Raw genomic sequence first — 20,808 nt, forward strand, 5'->3', positions numbered from 1 at the left:
AATTATTTTATATCGGCTATGGCATGACACAGAACAAACGTGCCCTTTTTGTCGAGTTAGATCAATTCGAAATAACATTTACACTCACACATTTGTCTTCATCTCAAAGGTTAATGATAATATCCATTCACATTTTCTGAAACGAATATGTATATCACCTCATATAAATCGAAGAGAGAAACGGATTAGTCAGTTGAGGTGCCCAACATATATAAGCAAATAAATTACTTCAATCAAAGTAACGAAGACTAACTATTGCAATGAATGTAATAGTTGATTAGGAGGGAAGTTCCACATTCCTCTGGAAGTGAGTTGAGAGGATGTTGGTACATCCACGCAGTATTTATACCGTACTACTCCAGACAACGGCACAGTCTAGAGCTTCAGCCACCATGAGATCTTGGGTGAGTATACAATAGTGTACAAAATATTAGAAGGAAATGCTTTTTAATAAAGGAACTTAATAATTATAACCTAATAATAATAATTTATCTTTTTATTTATTTCCTTGGATCTGAATCAATATTTATTTACGTTGTAAATTGTTCACTGGATACAATTAAATTACCTTACAATCTGTTTCATTTCAAAGATTTTCTTTAATACACTCAACAAATTGTGTAAATTTATATATTTTATAATAATTATATATATGACTTCATAAGAAGAAATTGAAATATAACTCATTTAAATCCAAATTTAATCATTTACTTAATTTTCTTGTTGTACTATTGAAATAGTTGTATTAGGCTTATTAAGGGCTTAAATAAGTGAGTTTTTTCAACAACCATTTTTTTAAATGAATACATTTCCAATAAAATAAACGTAACCCTTTTCATCTAATAATACTTTATAGATACAATAAAAGAGCTGAATGGAATGAGTTCAGTGCACTTACACAGTATAATAACTCCATAATAGGCAGCAAAATTTTGGAGAGCGCGACAAAAAATAATTTAATCTTACGTATTTTACTTAAATATGATTTAATACGTGTTTATAGACTTTTTTACCAATATCATTGCCTTACAACGTTATTTTAGTTATACTTTTATACTAAAAGATAATATGTTTCATTATATACTTATATAAATAATATATTTATTACTCGATTAATTTTTTTGAAAAAGTGTACATTTAATCATTAAAATTGTCTATGTAAGTCAAACAAGCAAAACAAGTTCGATGAAAACAAGAACAATTAGAGCAATTTCAGAACATACTTATTGAAATATTTTAAAAGTTATTAAATCAACTAAATATATTCTTAAGAAAATTACCAAATGTTATCATCCAGCCCTATCTTAAGTATAAAATGAATGCAAGTATACAACAAAAATGTATTTTTTGGGGCAAATATGGATATTAATATTTAAATAATTCATCAACGTCAGGATTACAGAAATATAGATGCTAAATTCATAAAGTAATTAATATTATTATATATTAATATAAAACCGAAACACTTTTCATTAATAAAGCTAATTTAGAAGGCGTTTAATTTTTAGACGTGACTTCTACGATATTTGATCGAATTAGAGCACCCTATATTTCCATGTTTCAGATTATCGTCCTGCTATCTGCCCTATGTGGAATTGAAGTACTCGGTAGCCACAGTCACTACCATGGGCCAATCTACGTACCACACGTTCTTCACAGCGGGTATTTGGCAGAAACGCATGAGGTAGCAGCGGCCAAGAGCGCTCATCTTGCTGCTCTGGCTACACAGTCTCACGGTTACGGGTACGGAGGGAGTTATGGATACAGTCATGATGAAGGATACAGTGGCTCTTATGGAGGAGACTACGGTCATGGAGATTTCAGGTATCACGGACCAATCGCTATTCCTCGTGTACTCCATGACGGACACATCGCAGACACTCACGAGGTTGCTGCTGCCAAGGCTGAACATTTCGCCGCTGTAGCCAAGGCCAAGGCTCACGCGGGATACGGACACGATTACAGCGGACGATATGCCGGAGGATATGGCGAGTATTCTGGAGCTTACAGTGGCGCTCACTATGTCGCTCCTTACCACGGACCTCTCGCCAAGCCTGTTGTACTCAAGTCTGGATATCTGGCAGACACTCACGAGGTCGCTGCTGCCAAACATCATCATCTTGAAGCCCTGCACAAGGCCAACTACCATGACCATTATTATCATTGATGTTTCTTAAATATTGGAATAAATTGAAATAAACTATTTCTACTGGATTCTGAATGTAATTTATATAACATATTAGATCATTTCAAATAACGATTTACAACTATGATCAACTTTTACCGATCAAAAACATATAAGTAAGCTTAAAATTCAAGACTCAATACTAGACTGCATAAGTCGGCAATCCAATAATACTTATTAACATCATGGAGCAATAATAATCTTAGCTGGAATGCAAATTATCTGATTTTCTTATCGTTCGCAATACCTATTTCTTTTGGGACAGGAAATAATTAATTTCTGTCTGTATGTTTGTCTGTCTATTTGTCTCTCCGAACGAACGATCTAAACTTGAAACTTAACATAAGGTTTCATTTTTATATAATGACAATTAAGTTCCATCATAGTGCATGTCACTCCATAGGATGTTACTGAGCATTAGTCTACAAGTTTACGTTGGTCTTATAGGTAACCCTTGTGTCAACGAGAAAACATCAGAATAGATAAATTTATAAACAAACTAGTAAGACATTTTAACAAGTGATATGTTAACATAAGCAGCGTAACTATTATTTATTTGATAATTTATGGTGACTTGTGTGTAGGCTATTATTATTTAAACACCAAAATAAAACTTAATTTAGTGAACAAAATGTTAATGGATCATGTGGCATAATATCAAGAAAGATTAGATCTGAAGACTTTAAATTTCACATGAATTGCCTTTTCTACACAGACTTGAATGAGTTCTATAGATTTTTTAAACAACTGTGGAATTATTTTTACGAGTCGTTGAAGCACATCACTCAGTAGCCTGACTCAATTTCTCTCTTGTTTACAGAGGAATATAAACATTTATTTACTCTACTTCTATTTGTCAATAATTATTATCGGCGAACCCTGTCATCCGACACGTGGTGTGGCGTACTCTCACCTAGTTCTATATGAAATAGTTTTGCATTTTGAGCCAAGCATAAGTATTGTACTGTATATGTGTAAGTGCATACTACGAGTATATTTTTTGAATCTATAATATCTACCGCTAGAGGCTTAATTACTTACTACAAATAAAGCGTGTTTGTCTATTAAAGGAAGAACAAATTCATCAGTGATATTCTTCACTAACACTTACCCAATGAATTAACATCCTTATAGCCAAGCAGCTACAAATTTTAAAATTTATGGGTTCTTACAAGAATAATGTTAAATTAGACAGCAAATGAGCTGATATTTGACAGTTGTGCACTGGTGCGCAGGAAATAAGTGTCTTTTATACTTGACGGTGAGATATACTGAGTTCAGCAATATCATAATCTTTCTGAATTGCATATTATGAAATAAATAAATATTCAATTATTGTTAAGGTTTTAGTTTAATAGTGAGAAATATACAGAAAGGACTGTACAGGCTTTGATGGATGTATGATATAACAATAACAATTTATTTGTTTCAACAATTGTCTTTGCAAAGTTTTATCTTTTTTATTACGTAACCACTTCCTAAGATATTTTATGAAATGCTTTGCTAATATAATACGAATAAAATGTAAGTGTTACTGAGGCTGATCAAATGCATGGAATAGGACTAACTAATACTACCTCCATATATACATGAACATATTAAATGAAGAGATTTGAACTTATATTTGCTTTGCTATTTGTATGTCAATGGTACAAATAGAATAATGTATTAATCAGTGCAGTTACTTAGCCAATTTGAGGCTAACCTGGTGTATGCCAGGGCTTAAACTTAATTATTTCAGAATATTCTATAATGTCCTAGAACTCTGTGAGTTTATCTGAAATTGGCACAGAGCTTGATCTTTTTTTTTGGAATGGGACATAACAAATAAATTTGGAATTAATAATGCCCAGATTCATTATTTACCATCTCCTGACCTAAAGGATGAACTTTAATTATTTCGAAGAGATTGATCTTACAACTATCCAGCATTTATTAACTGAACTTTGGGCCACTATTTATCAATCAATCAGAGCAGGTTGTTTCATACCTAAATTGATTTTTCAACATATAAACAAGATAAGAGCAAGTCGTAAATGGCTTTGTTGAGTTTGTACGCAGTTTCAAGTATAGCTCTTTCAGTAGACCACAAAAGACATGTTAAAATCTCATACGTTTATATTCAACTTTTTTGAATTTATTTATTGTGCAATTTCCTCGTTGCCAAATACCAATGTCAAAATGCGGACCTTCAACTAAATATCATAAAGGGACATGTACCATCATCGAACTAGGTCTTGCGTACATGGATACGGGAAAGTGCATGTTTTTCGGTCAGATATCGTATGGAGAGGCGGACAGGCATAAATTAAATTGAAACAGACTTTGGTATCACTCAGCTAACTAACAATAATTATGATACATTTTTAATGCAATATTTTTGTATAGAACCCAATTAAAGAGCATACGTAATGAATTTAGGATTTGTTATCAAAAATGTTCCAGGAAAAGTTTTCTATTTGTTCGACTTATGTAAAAAGTGATAACGAATGCTATATTTTTATTACAACGAGATTTACTATGGTAAAAGTATTGTTCTAAAGCGTTTACACGATGCAAGTAAAATTTTTTTTTTTTAAATAAAAACTGGTAAACACAGTTTTTTCAGATGTTTGATAAATTTGTCTCCAAAAGAAACTGAATACTATAAAATAAGGTAGGAAATGTATATACATACATAATGTATATTCTCCTCATGTTTAATAAAAAAAATCGTAAAGGTATCTAGTTGGAATAAAGCAAATGCCTGTATAAAATACAAATATTGTTCGAGTTTCATAATACGCTATATAATAAAAACACCCAACGTCAGTACTTTCTAAATTATCACTAAATATAACACATAACTCGTTTACTATTTTTACTATTTACTAGTATTACTATTTACTTTTTAATAAAAACAGCTTGAAATATTTCCAGAGATACCTTCCCAATGTATACATTCACATTTGGTATAAGAAAATGGGTAAATGTTTAAATAACAAAAGTATATTTACTGTCACCATATAATGATGTTGTATGTATTGGGATAAATAGGCAGCATGTAATAATATAATACATGTTATAATCTCTTATTACTGCACTAAATTTGTTTACAGTCTTATTTATTCTACTCTGTTCTAGCTCTCATCATCGTTATTTATAAGACTAATGTAACGATATTCGCTAAAACACCTATGGAGTAACACCGACTATGATAAAACTCAGTTTTCTCATATAAAAATAAAACATGCACAATTCAAAATCCATAGACAGACAGGAATAAACATTTTCAATGCCGGCTTGTGATAGGCTTCACTAAAGCACAGCGAATCAGATATTTCGTATTCACTATTATACTGTAATTGTTCCATGATATTAAAAATTATTGCAGTATTTACAGGATATGGATTGTAGTATTAATTCTATAATTCCGAACTTACGTATGTGTGTTTGTTTTGTAAAGGTTACCTAACATCTATATTATATAAAAATGAAATGTTTGTATGTGTAACCTTTATGGAATCGTGAACTATTGGACCGATCATGATGAAAATTTGTACGTATATGTATTTTTCCACTGTAGAAGGTTCATAAGCTGATATCCCTTTCCCGATTCAGGATTCCGCCCCACTGGTTACAGAAATACCCATAAGAAATGCATTGCAGCAAACATATGTTAACGTCTTTTCAAATTTTTAATCAGCTCTTCTTTGTAAACATATATTACACTTATAGTTTTAAAGCATAGAGTAAGCTTAAGAGAAACGACAAATTTTGTTTTAAACTGTTTTTGCAATCACTGTTAAACATAGACTTTACTATCCAGATAATACAATTCAAATTTGACGTAAAAATTCACCTTTAACTGCAATATTTATTTAATATAAACCATGCTCATGCTTGATCAGAAGAGTAATGCAGATATCATAATTACTATCTTACGTTGGCTACAAATATAAAGAATGTTATAAAATCAACCTTAGTTGTTTTTTTTTTTGACAGAAGTATGGTTCTCAAAACTCCGTGTGTACATATTCTCTCGATCGAGACAACAAAGCAAGCTCAATCGTGGCATCGGAGATATAACTAATTTAATCTAAAATTTATTATAGTAAAAAAAAAAATTTACTAAGTAATATAAGGACTTCGGTTCTTAAGATTTGCGTGCGAAGCCGTGGGTAACAGCTAGATAGAGGCAGGAATATGGTACATACCTTCATAATACGCCCAAGAGGCTCACGATGGAACGACTATCAATTATCTCAGCAATGTTTAGAATGTGATAGAAAAAGAATAAGTGAATATAGTGTACTGTTTTCAACGGGAAATTGCGTGCGAAGCCGCGGGCAACTTTTGCAAAAAATTATTGAAATGCGCAGCGAAGCGCGCCGGGTCCGCTAGTTTTATATAAATGGTACTCGGAATTCAGTAATAATAGTTTATTTAGTAACATTAATTTATTGTATAATTCAAGAAAAATTAATAATTATAATGAGCATAGTGGTTGGCCTTGTGCAGAGCTTCAAGATGATGATGTTTGGCAGCAGCGACCTCGTGAGTGTCGGCCAGATATCCAGACTTGAGCACGACAGGCTTGGCGAGAGGTCCATGGTAAGGAGCGACATAGTGAGCTCCACTGTAAGCCCCAGAATACTCGCCATATCCTCCGGCATATCGTCCGCTGTAATCGTGTCCGTATCCCGAGTGAGCCTTGGCCTTGGCTACAGCGGCGAAATGCTCAGCCTTGGCAGCGGCCACCTCATGAGTGTCTGCGATGTGTCCGTCATGGAGTACATGGGGAATAGCGATGGGTCCGTGGTACCTGAAATCTCCATGACCGTAGTCTCCTCCATAAGAGCCACTGTATCCTTCATCATGACTGTATCCATAACTCCCTCCGTACCCGTAACCGTGAGACTGTGTAGCCAGAGCAGCAAGATGAGCGCTCTTGGCCGCTGCTACCTCATGAGTGTCTGCCAAATACCCGCTATGAAGAACGTGTGGTACGTTGATTGGCCCATGGTAGTAACTGTAGCTGCCGATTACTTCACTTGCACATAGGGCACATAGCAGGAAACCAATCTGGAACATGGAAATATCATTTGGTAAAATGTGTTCAAATATTGAATAAATAAATTTTTAAATAACAAACATTTCTCAAATACTTTTTTTTTAAATTAAAAGTTCCGTTAGAATTTACTTTTAATTTAGTAATATTTAAATAATTGTATTAAACAATTATATTTCAGTTTATTTTAATAGTATTTAATCTTCTAAAATTTACATTTGATTGTACACTTCGTATGAAGGAAACAGGATTTTTCCGGACATTTGCCATCGTTCAGTGAAACAAGAAATCAGTAACACTACTTTTCGAGATCTGTAATCTGATCTCTTCAGGTAAATAACTAACATAATACATAATTACAAACCAGGTTAAAATAAACAGATCATACCAAAGCGTTGTGGCATGCCAAAGTCAGGTTGTTTATTTGCTCCACATTTTATTTTGCTCCTTAGGTGTCTCTAGAGTCTTAGTAGTGGACAAGACTTACGTTCATTTTTAATTGAAATGTGTTCATTTAGATAAATGGATGTTAAAAAGGAAAGCGTGCTTCTTGAAGGCCGTATTACAAGCGTAAAACATACATTAACACATAATCACACAATTACTCCAATATACAGTGAAACAACAAAATTATATAATTAATTACATTTACATAATATCTTGTGAATATCTTTTTATCTTTGAAACAATACTCATTATGTGGTAATTTGAGTGGATTCAGCAAACCAACGAAATGTTATGTTGATTCTGGTTTTAAAAATTAAATAAATACAACAAAAACATTAATACTGATTGAGAGAAAACAGAGAACCTTATTTACCAAGCTCTTTGACAAAGAACAATTTCTCACTAATATCTTGCACACTACGTGAAACCAGCACTTACCCAAGTTCTCATGATGGTTGAAGATGTAGACTGTGCCATTGTCAGAAGTAGTACGGTATAAATACTGAGTGGATGTACCAACATCCTCTCCACTCTTACTTCTAGCTATGTGGAATTTCCTTCCTATTCAACTATCAAGTGTAATACAGTTGTATTGGAAGGTACTGAATAATTTTATCTGGCCTAAGTTGAACTGAGAACTATGTTATTATCTATATCTATAAAATAGAAGTACATTATCATATAAACAAGACAGAAGACCGCCACATCACGTGTCGCCAAGGATACATGCAAAATCCAGATCTATAAAACATTAGTTTCTGAGGTGACTTGCCGAAAGATTTACAGACATAGACAGTCATACAAAAAATAAGTTAATACGAACATTATCACATACATATCAACTTATTATACATATCGTATCATACATATCGTTGTTGGACATAAAGTTCCATACAAAATAAAAAACTTTAAAATTACTCTAGTTAAAAATAGGTTTTTGTAATATATATCTACATGGTACACTCAGATTGCTGTCATTGTATAAAAGAAATCCACCCGTAATTTCGAAATGTGAAATTGAAGATGCATTATTAGTGTAGATGTTTGATTATCGCAACTATGATGGGCCATTAATCTGGAGCATATTAATTCGCAGAGGTTACTTCTTAAACATGTGGTTGACTTCTGATATAATTTTGCCTCCGGTACATTTATGTTATCTGGTAAAGGATTATATCCTCGGTTGAGTTAATCATCAGTTAAGTGCACTTAACCCATTGATGAACCAATCCGCTTAATCTCCTTATTCTCATTGTTGATTCAACATCCTCAAAGAAAGAAGCTACGAAAACTTAAATGAGAGTGTGACTTAATCACGAGTGCTAATCGTAGAAACTTGAACGTATTAGTCATATGTCACTCATTCAGTCTAGAAGGATTTCTTGAAGCTCGAGTTTAATCAGTTTATGATAGTATTATATTAAATAGTTACATTTAAAACTTTACAGTCGCCAAAACAATTATAAAAATAAATGATTTATTGGCATAACAATTACAATCCAATCTCTTTACAGTAATATTTTGGGGATACAGAAGCACAACTATTCAATATGTGAGTGTTAATAGTTGTCAATTGTATTTCTAAGAAGTGAAAACTGATTTGCTTATAAGAAAAACTCCTTAAAACTCATTTTAAGTACTTCTCTAAATACCACCATATATCCAAGTTATCACATTTATACAAAAAAGGCGTTTGTTTCAAATTCAAATTTTACTTACAGTGTTCCCAAAAACAAACGCAAACACACACCTCTTGTAACCACGTGAATCACGTTAAGTGTGAACACTCAGAGTTAAATTTCGTTAAAATTTGAAAAAAAACATTAAATTTTTTGTTACGAAAGGTGAAAAAATCCTCCGAGGATTACGTACACTAAGGTAAACGGACACAGGCACACATAGAATCCAAGCCCGCTCTAAACTTTGTATTAAAAGCGATGCAATCTGTCCCATCGGTTTTCAGCTTTATAGGTGGCATTAAAGTTTAGATCTGCCGCTGCTTCCTAACTTCCTCTCTCGGGCGCGGTAGTTGAAGAAGACCGAGATGATAGTACATGTCACTCCATGGGGTTTGGCTGAGCGTTAGTAAACATTTTTGTGGTCTTATGGGTTACAATAGCAGAATACATAAATTTCTAAACAAAATGAATACAATTATAAGAAAATTTTACATTTTACATAGTAACCAATGTAGCCTAATCAATAAACAGTAAACTTAAAATTTGCATGCACCTAAGAGAAATCTGTTGCGCTAAACGTGGTATTGCGTACACCTAACTTGTATTTACAGGACCTGTTGAATCTGTATACACTAGTAATCCTGACACAATAATTACGTAAAGTACATAATAGGGGCACATATATTATTGTAGGTGTATCTGAAAATATATTCTATATGAATGAAGCTATTCATGCCCTTTCAAGATCCTATGAAAAGAAACATTAACTTTAAGAATTTAATCTTATACTTTAGGTCCTATGTACGATTACAGATAACTGGAGGTGATACTTGACGTAATAAATTCGTTTTGATTATTTATGAATAACTCCATTCACATTTTAAATTGTGGTTGAAATGAGGTAATAATATCTATGAGGTTTAGAACCAAATATTCCCATCTTTTTTTAATTGCAAGTACAATATTGAAATCAGGATAAATGAGACAACTATGTTGACCATCCATCATGTAACAGCAAAAATTACAATTAATCATTTCATTCATTACAATAAATCTTTATTGATTATTTACATTGAAGAGCCATTTCTCTTGAAGGCAATAGACTTTTAAGACAAAATTAAATGATTTATAACTTAGGAATACTAATTTTTTGTATTGATTATAATATAAGGGAACGAAAAATTTTCTTAAGAAAATATGTTTTAAGGAAATTACTATTCTCTTCCGTAATTTGTTATATAAAAAAAAGAAACTAATATCCCTATTTTTTCATCCTCTGTCCCTTTGCTTGATAAAATGTTGTCTAAAATCAACTTGAAATGCCTAGAGTTCCTTCTGGAGTGATAAAATTATTTCTGTCTACATCCTTTACCTTACGGAAAGTTATCTTAAAAGGCTGTAACACCATTAGTTCAGAAACGAAAAAGATTACTGATACACAAATTTTCATGGCGCCACTTTTAAGCCTACACAGAAAAGACTAGGGATTTAACATTTCACATGTTGACAATATGAGTTATATGTTCGCTCTATACGATTTACACTAGGAATAAGACTATACACTGCGCTGCGTGTCGTGTAATCGTCTTCACTGACGTTGCATGAAAGATTTCAAATAGATACTACATATCATTTCCAATATGCTGGGAATAGATAGGCTGACGAACAATCATACAGAAACTAAACTTTTATATTCTCCCAATACAAAATAGAAATTGTATATATTGAGTAATAGCCTCCGATTTCAGGAATAAGTTAGATTTATTAATACAAAGTTACATGTATTAAAAATCTCATACGGTTATACTCAGCTTGTTTACAAATCTATTCATTTTGCTATGTTTTCTTAGCCATCATGGTTATCGATAGGGCCAATGTGAAAATATTAGTTAACGCTTGGCCAAATCTTATGGAGTGACATACACCATCATCGAAGTCAGTGTTCACTATACAAGAATGAAGGTTATGCAAAATTACAAATTGGTCTCTTCATTTTGGAGCTACCATGTGGATAGTACCTTCCTAGACGAACACAAATCAAAATTCTCAAGCCACTTCAGTGATAGGCTTTACAAGTAAGTCAAATGTAAGAATCAACAGATTAGTCAATATAACAGCGCCTCACTTTTAAGCACGTCAAGTCATATTTTGTATCTGGTGTCTTAAATAATTGAACACTGACAGGCTTTATTAAACTAAATAAGTAATAGAAATACTGCTTTTTCATTTTCTTGTGAAAATATTTACATGTATTATTTCTTTCACGTTAAGTTCAAAATAATTTATTTTATGTAATTTGCATTGTATGTAACTCGCTCTCCGATAGATAGAGATCGGCCATTTTACCGATATAAACATATAGGTTACAATCATAAAAATTGAAATCATACATGCTCATTGATAGGACAAAGTTTTTGTAAGAAACACCACATTTTTATTACAAACCAGAAATCGAATTTCATATTGTACAAAATATTTTGTACGATATAGTTAATATTAGAGAAAACAAATAATAGGCTATATCAAAGCAACGAAAATAAACATAGTGATAGAAGTTAACAAGCTCGTAGTTGAGGAAGTCCCACATTCCTCTGGAAGTGACAAGAGAGGATGTTGGTACACCCACTCAGTATTTATACCGTACTACTCCTGACAACAGTACAGTCTGCATCTTCAGCCACCATGAGATCTTGGGTGAGTGATGGTTTCATGAAGTGTGCTAGATATTAGTAGGAAATATTTCTTTGTAAAGGTGCTTAACAACTATAACACTCTGTTTTCTCTAAATCATTATTTATTTTTTTACTTGATTTATTATAGGAAGAGAATTAATATTAAATTGCACTGTCAATAATTTGCCAAAACTATTTGTTTTGCCGTACTAACATGTTTCAAAACCTGTTTTAAAGTATAAAAGTAATTCAAATAATGTAAGTATTCATTGCAAACTTTGATTTGATTGATTAAGAAATATTAAAATGTAACTAATTTTAAAAATATGTAATTAGTTACATAAGTGTATTATTACACTACAAATTCAAGTGGTTGTTTTGAAAAGTTGTATGTTTTAGTCTTATAATTTTTGTAATATATTTTAAGAGTAGTGTGGCTTTGTTCTTCAACATCCATTTGTTTAAATAAATATATTACATATTTTGAAGTTACATACATCAACTAATAGGCTATATCAAAGCAACGAAAATAAATATAGTGATAGAAGTTAACAAAGCTCGTAGTTGAGGAAGTCCCACATTCCTCTGGAAGTGACAAGAGAGGATGTTGGTACACCCACTCAGTATTTATACCGTACTACTCCTGACAACAGCACAGTCCAGACCTTCAGCCACCATGAGATCTTGGGTGAGTGCTGGTTTCATAAAGTGTGCAAGTTATTGGTGGGAAATATTTCTTTGTAAAGAAGCTTAATAACTATAACCCTATATTTTCTCCGAATTAGTATTTCTGTTGTTTTGTTCCTTTATTTGTAGGAACAGAATCAATGTTAAATCGCGCTGTAAATAATTTTCTGAATCTATTCGAACTGCAGTAGGATCGTTTTTTTATTCAAAGATGTTTTAAAATATAAAAATAATTCAAAATAATGTAAGTATACATTTTAAACTTACATTTGATTAATAAGGAATAATAAAATGTAACTAAATTAAAAAATAATGTAATTAGTTCCATAACTGTATTGTTACAATAAATTTTAATACTAAAGCGGATGTGTTGATAAGTATGATTGTATGTTTTAGTCTTAAAATAAATTCTGAGAGTATTATGGTTTTGTTTTTCAACATCCATTAGTTTAAATGAACATATTATCAATAAAAAAACAAATGCCATGTCCGCTACTAATAATTTATACAGAAAATCAGTTCAATGCAATGTCTAAAGTACACTAAACAGGATAAGAACGCCATAACAAGCAGCAATATGTAGGAAAACAATAAGGAAGTATGTAGGTATTTTAGTTACAGGTGATTTAGTAAATTATTGTTAATAATACAATTCTAAATCGAATATTTATTAATATAATTACCTCAAACGCTTTTATTTCTCCTCTTTATTATTGAAAGATAAAATATTATACTTATAATTTTAGTCGAACAAGTGTAGATTTTAATTATTACATATGTACTACATAAGTGCAACAAACAAAACATGCCCAATGAAGACAAGTACAATTATTATACATACTGAAAAACCACAAGAATCATATTTTTTAAACTATAAAACCAACCTATATATCCTATTTAAATCGTGAATCTAAGCTTCATAACCAAATGCATCTAAAGTATACTAGCAAAAAGCAAACTTTTACTGATAATAGGGTCCATTACTATTAAAATACTTCATTAACGTTTGGAAAACTGATATAGAATTTCTGAAATCATATTTTGATTAAATAATTTGAAATTAAACATATATAGACTATTAGAACTTTTCATTTATAAAGCTCATTTAGCGAACGTTTTTGTTTTTTTTACACATGACATCTTGACTATTTGGACTAATAACACAAATAAATATCTCCTTTTATCTCCGTTTCAGATCCTCTTACTCCTATCTGCCCTATGTGCAAGTGAAGTACTTGGAAGCCATAGTTATTACCATGGACCAATAAACGTACCACACGTTCTTCACAGCGGGTATTTGGCAGACACTCATGAGGTAGCAGCGGCCAAGACCGCTCATCTTGCTGCTCTGGCTACACAGTCTCATGGTCACGGGTACGGAGGTAGTTATGGTGATGAAGGATACAGCGGCTCTTATGGAGGAGACTACGATCATGGAGATTTCAGGTATAACGGACCCATCGCTATTCCCCATGTACTCCATGACGGACACATCGCAGACACTCACGAGGTAGCCGCTGCCAAGGCCGCTCATCTTCGCCGCTGTAGCCTACACAGTCTCACTCGGGATACGGACACGATTACAGCGGACGATATGGTGAGGGTATGGCAAGTATTCTGGATCTTACAATGGAGCTCACGATCATATCAGGCTCCTTACCACGGACCTCTCGCTATTCCCCATGCTCAAGTCTGGATATCTGGCCGACACTCACGAGGTAGCCGCTGCCAAGGCTGAACATTTCGCCGCTGTAGCCAAGGCTAAGGCTCACTCGGGATACGGACACGATTACAGCGGACGATATGCCGGAGGGTATGGCAAGTATTCTGGAGCTTACAGTGGAGCTCACTATATCGCTCCTTACCACGGACCTCTCGCCAAGCCTGTCGTACTCAAGTCTGGATATCTGGCCGACACTCACGAGGTCGCTGCTGCCAAACATCATCATCTTGAAGCTCTGCACAAGGCCAACTACCACGATCATTATCATCATTGAAGTGTCTTGAAAGTTGGTATAAATTTAAATAAACTATTTGTACTGGATTCTGAATGTCATTTATATAAGATATTAGATAATTTCAAATACAAATTTACAACTGCGAACAACTTTTGCCCATCAAACACATATACGAAAGCTTAAATTTTTAGAACTAATATTGGAGTGTGTTAGTCGGCAATACAGTAACAGTTCTAATATCATGGAGCAACAATAATCTTAATTGGAATACAAATTATCTGATTTTCTCCAATAGCAATACCTTTGTCTGTCCAAACGACCTAACTAGACTTGAATTCGCGCCTGAAGCTTCATTATTATACGAGGACAACTGATTTCTATACTGAGCATTATAAATTCATTTTACATTGGTCTTATAAGTAACGCTTATGTCAACGAGAAATAAGAAGAATAAATAAACTGTTAATCCAGCTTAGTGCTTTAACAAGAAATTTTAACATATAACATGTTAATACATTCGAATACTTAGGCTACTGCCATACTTAGGAATACTGTTAATACATGTTAGACTAACTATTCGAATAAAACCAACGTAATTTATGGTGACTTGTGTGTGTAGGCTTTTATTATTAAAACACTGATATAAAACCTAATTTAGTGAACAAAATGTTAATGGATCATGTGGAATGATATCAAGAAATATTTTATCTGTAGACTTTAAATTTCGCATACCTCGTGCACTTTGCATACTCAAAACTCTGTTGCATACTCATAATTACAAAACTTATGTTCCTAATAATCAACATATTAATGCGCTTTTCTTATGTAAGTAGACTGATTTGAGGTATTTTTTAAAGTCATCCAACCTTTTATTCTTTACAAAAACTAATTGAGAAAATAAATACTTGTATAATTATTAGAAATAATTAAATGAATCATAAAATTAAATGAGTTATGACTTCAGTATTAGAATCGTGAGTTTTGGGCTTTTAGGCAGAAGAACGAATACTTAATATTGAAAAATGAAATATAAGAATTATTAGATTTGGAATAACAAAAAAACTAATATTATTAAAAGAAAAAGCTCACGGATACTGATTATGTGAAATATTTGCTAATATCGGATTGTGATGGTTTCGATACCTCAGATGGTGGTATCCAATATGAGATGTATGACGTGCTTTGGATGCTTGTAGATACCGTGAGATGGTCAAAAGGTCTATTGGGATTAACTGCCGAAGTTTTTTTTTTCTTTTAAATATTTAAAATAAAGGAAAGGTCAGTTTTTGTACATAACTTAAATAAATTAAGCGAGATCAAAACTCATGGCTCTTGATCTGCTACAATCAAAACGTGGAGTAATTGTGGTCATCTAGGTTAGTTGGCAATCAGCTGCCAGTTAAAATAATTACAAACGGGAAGAAGAATGAATCTGATACTGTATGGATAAGTCAGTAATGAAGCAAATACATATTATTGAGTAATTATGTTGATTTTATACAAAGCTTACGTTATAAAATGGTATGGAATCTAGAGAACTCGGTCATTTGTTTATATTTTGTGAATTATAAATTAATAGTTTCAACAGTTTTACAACAATTTTAAATACAACATGTATTTGTTAAAAGTGATATTATAGATTTTGCTCGTAAATTAATGGAGAGTAGAGTTGAATTTTTTCACCATGGTCTGAAATATTAAATTAATTTTAGTTGTAAGTCATGTGTATGAATTGCGTTAAATCATGTAGTTGGAAAATTCAAATAAAACATACTATCTTGAAGTAAGATAAAACAAATTTCTACCGCTACAGGATTAATAACTTACTACAAATAAAGCGTGTATGTCTATAAAAGGAAGGACAAATTCAACCAGTGATAGGCTACAGTAACACTTACCCAATGAATTAACGTGATAATAAACCAACAGCTACAAGATTTTTGGGCTCTTACAAGAATAATGTAAAATTTGACACCAAATAAGCTGATCCTTGACAGCTGTTGTGTACTGTTAGATTTGGTTAACTGGTGCGCAGGAGATATGTGTGTTTTATACTTCAAGGTGAGATATACTGAGTTTGGCAATATCATAATATTTCTGAATTGCACATTATGTAATAATTACATTTTCAATTATTATTTAAACTCCAGACTATGATGTCTTAGAGGAGACTTCTCTGAAGTTGCAAGTAAACGTTCAAGACTATAAGTTTATTGCATCGTCGAGACACTCTCCATTTAGAGAGACAACTGGAAAGAGAAGAAAGTTTTCCAGCCCCTAGAAAGACAGAAGAGAACTTGTTCCAGCATCCTGAGTAATAGGCTTCAGTGACACAGCCATATTCAATGGATAGACATGAACCATAATCGAATTCAGTCTTCTCTACTTAGAAACGAAGTTATATGGAAAATTTAAAGACTATATAGATTATATCTTTCTAGATATATCTGGCGATATTTGAGGTACACGTATTACTCTGTTACATGTTAAATGCGACATGATTGAACTCAGTTAGTTCTGAAAAATTTATGTTTTGTAAATTTCGTGTTTCTATTATAGTAACTTGTAAAAATGTACGCTAACTCTAAACCAAATCCCTTGGAGTGACATGCACTGTCATTAAACTCGTTGCATTTAGGAATGAATCTATGTGCAATGTTTCAAGTCTATAGATGAGTACTTTATCGAAATATTAAGCGAAAAGACTGTCCAAAATTCCTCTAATAAGCTAAACTAAAGCTCAGCCAATTATGACAAGTCGGCTAAAGTGTCGCTAGTGAACTAAAAACTCAACAACAGTTTATGTCACACGGTTCCTGTTTAATAGTTGTTATTGCATTGAAATTATCAACTTACATTATTATGACAGCAAGAAGATTGAAAATAACATAGTTCAGTAATTGAGGCTACAAGCATATATCAATTTTATACCTAAACGGTGTGCGGGAACTACCCTAAGATCACATGGTAAGTATAATATAGCGATGCGTGGAAGGTATTAAATAATGATATCTGGGGTAACTTGCAGTGAGAAATATGTTATTATCTAAAACTCTAGTTAAATAACACACTTGTGTGACTCGTTATGGGAATAATTTTCTATTTAAATCAATCTCTCAAAATCTATACCGTTTAAGGTAAACTAACACTTATTTTCAGAAATACACTTATATAGCTCACGTACTCATGGTACCACATCCGCAGAAGTTCCAAAAATAATATTACCAATCAGGTCGTCACTTATGAAGGAAACAGGATTTTTCCGGACATTTGCCATCGTTCAGTGAAACAAGAAATCAGTAACACTACGTTTCGAGATCTGCAATCTGATCTCTTCTTCAGGTAAATAACTAACCTAATACATAATTAAAAACTAGGTTAAAAAAAACTAATCATACCAAAGCGTGGTGGCACGTCTAAGTCAGGAATCACAACCACCATGTTGTTTGACAACTTCACTAACTCTAAAACATGCACTTATTAAAAATCTATATACAACACTTATCATTAAAACTGAACTATAGAATACAGGTCACTATACGTCTGCATTCTTCTACGAACCACCTACAACTGTTGTCACTGATGTGTTCAAAATTAAAAGAAGATCACATAAAACAATCAAACAATAATAAAATAAGATAGGAAATGTATATACGTCATATACTCGAAAAACGAAAATGAAAAATATATTTTTTTTAAACGTAAAGGAATCTAGTTTTAATAAAACAAATAACTTTATAAAATGCGAATTTTGTTCGAGGTCCATTTATACTGCTAATTTTATCTTTTTTCTTGTGAAGAAAATTTTGCTATATAATAAAAATCACCCAACGTCAGTCCTTCCTAAATTATCACTAAATATAACACATAACTCGTTATTATCAGATTATTAGTCTTTATTTTTTCTTAAAAAAGCCTGAAGAAATATTTTAAGATATACCTTCCCACTGGATACCAGGTGTGATCAAAAAGTTCCAGGACTGAATTTTTATACATTTATTCCTACAACATACAGGTTATTCGAATTTGTCTCCTTCAAAGTACTCCCCTTGGCAAGCTATACATTTTTACCACCGGTGTTTCCACTGATCAATGGCCCCAGAAAACCTTTCTCTTGTAAAAGTGTTTAGCAGCTCCGTTGTTTTTTCTTTAATTTCGTAAACTGTTTGAAATCTTCGTCCTTTCAGGGGTCTCTTGAGCTTCGAGAAGGGAAAAAAGTCTGCTGGAGCCAGGTCAGGTGAGTAGGGGGGCTGAGGAATAACAGTCATTGCGTTTTTTACACAAAAGTCACGGATAACTAATGCAGAGTGAACAGGAGCATTGTCATGGTGAAGGACCCAATCACCACTTTGCCACAGCTCAGGTCTCTTTCTTCTCACAGCATTACGCAATTTTGTGAGGGTTTCAAGATAAACAAAACTATTAATTGTTTGACCTTGTGGAAGGAATTCATAGTATACGACACCTTTACAGTCAAAGAAAACCGAAAGCATGACCTTCACATTTGATTTGACTTGACGTGCTTTCTTGGGTCTTGGAGAGCCTTTTGATGTCCATTGTGATGATTGGGCTTTTGTTTCCACATCGTAACCAAAAACCCATGTCTCGTCTCCCGTAATGACATGATCCAAGAAGCTTTCGTCGTCATTTTGCCTTTTGAAGAAGTTCCTCAGAAACATGAATTCAGTGTTGTTATTGGTCTTCAGTCAACAGTTTTGGCACAAACTTTGCTGCAACACGACGCATTTGAAGTTTTTCAGTTAAAATTTCCTGACATGACCTAAATGAAATGTTATACTCTTCTGCCATTTCACGGATTGTTAGTCGACGGTCTGATCGTACGAGAGCGTACACTTTAGCAACATTGTCATCATCGATTGACGTTGAAGGGCGTCCGGAACGAGCATCGTCGTCTGTGGATGTTCGGCCATCTTTAAAACTCTTGAACCACTGATAGCAGCATGATCGGCTTAGACATTCTTCACCAAAAGCCTCTTGTAACATCAAAAAGGTTTCAGAAAACGTTTTGTTCAGTTTCACACAAAACTTCACACAAACACGTTGCTCTTCTTTCACATTCATTTTCATTAAACAAAAAAAATAGCCAAACTCTATAAAACTAATCTCAAACTAACTGTGCTAATGTTACTTTCAGTGATGTTATGATTGATCTGCAAACACAGCTGTGTTACTGTTGAGTCAGGGAATACAATGCTGCCAACCGCATCGCTGTGAGACATTGCATTCCCATAGTATATAAAAAGTCCTGGAACTTTTTGATCGTACATTCACATTTTAGTACACCAAATTGGGTTTCGTATAAATGGTAAATTTACAAAAGTATATATGCGATGTTATGTGTATTGGCATAGGTAGATTACATATAATAATATGATGCGTTAAAATCTCTTATTACTGTACTGAATCCGTTTACAGTCTTATTTATTCCACTGCTGCCATCATCATTATTTATAGGACTAATGTAATAATATTGGCTAACACTCAGTCAAATCCCATGGAGTGACACCGACTATGGTAAAACTCAGTTTTTCTCATATACAAATAAAACATGCACAATTCAAAGTCCATAGACAGACAGGAATAAACATTTTCAAGGCCCACTTGTGATAGGCTTCACTAAAGCAAAGCGAATCAGATATTTCGTATTCACTATTACATATACTGTAATTTTTCCATGATATTAAAAATTAATGCATTATTCACAGGACATCACACTGATTGGACATAGGACATAGGAACTGATTGTAGTATTAATTCTAGAATTCCGAACTTACGTATGTGTGTTTGATTTGTAAAGTTGAACGCACTAGTAAATGTTACATTTACAACTATCTAATATTTCATATAAATGACACTTGGAATTCAGTAATAATAGTAAACTTTAATTTATACTGTAATTTTTCCATGATATTAAAAATTAATGCATTATTCACAGGACATGGATTGTAGTATTAATTCTAGAATTCCGAACTTACGTATGTGTGTTTGATTTGTAAAGTTGAACGCACTAGTAAATGTTACATTTACAACTATCTAATATTTCATATAAATGACACTTGGAATTCAGTAATAATAGTAAACTTTAATTTATTCCATACTTCAAGAAACA

The 20,808-nt window shown here is 32.7% G+C and overlaps 3 protein-coding genes across 3 annotated transcripts; 2 read left to right on the forward strand and 1 right to left on the reverse strand.

Annotated features, from left to right (window-relative positions):
- Nucleotides 1–384: 384 nt before the first annotated feature.
- LOC124361469 (cuticle protein 5-like) lies at nucleotides 385–2,205 on the forward strand. The gene is made up of 2 exons (XM_046815518.1): nucleotides 385–404; nucleotides 1,565–2,205. The coding sequence occupies exons 1-2, from the start codon at nucleotides 393–395 to the stop codon at nucleotides 2,165–2,167; spliced, it is 615 nt and encodes a 204-aa protein (XP_046671474.1). The 5' UTR covers nucleotides 385–392; the 3' UTR covers nucleotides 2,168–2,205.
- Nucleotides 2,206–6,646: 4,441 nt separating this feature from the next.
- LOC124361101 (cuticle protein 5-like) lies at nucleotides 6,647–8,159 on the reverse strand. Its single transcript, XM_046815136.1, has 2 exons — nucleotides 8,121–8,159; nucleotides 6,647–7,249 (listed from the first exon to the last, which is right to left on the reverse strand). Exons 1-2 carry the CDS (start codon nucleotides 8,157–8,159, stop codon nucleotides 6,647–6,649), a joined length of 642 nt encoding a protein of 213 aa, XP_046671092.1.
- A 6,243-nt stretch (nucleotides 8,160–14,402) lies between these two features.
- Nucleotides 14,403–14,717, forward strand: LOC124361102 (cuticle protein 2-like). Its single transcript, XM_046815137.1, has one exon. It carries the CDS (start codon nucleotides 14,403–14,405, stop codon nucleotides 14,715–14,717), a length of 315 nt encoding a protein of 104 aa, XP_046671093.1.
- Nucleotides 14,718–20,808: the final 6,091 nt, after the last annotated feature.

Source organism: Homalodisca vitripennis, chromosome 4 (genome assembly GCF_021130785.1).
Source record: "Homalodisca vitripennis isolate AUS2020 chromosome 4, UT_GWSS_2.1, whole genome shotgun sequence".
Lineage (NCBI taxonomy): Eukaryota > Metazoa > Arthropoda > Insecta > Hemiptera > Cicadellidae > Homalodisca > Homalodisca vitripennis.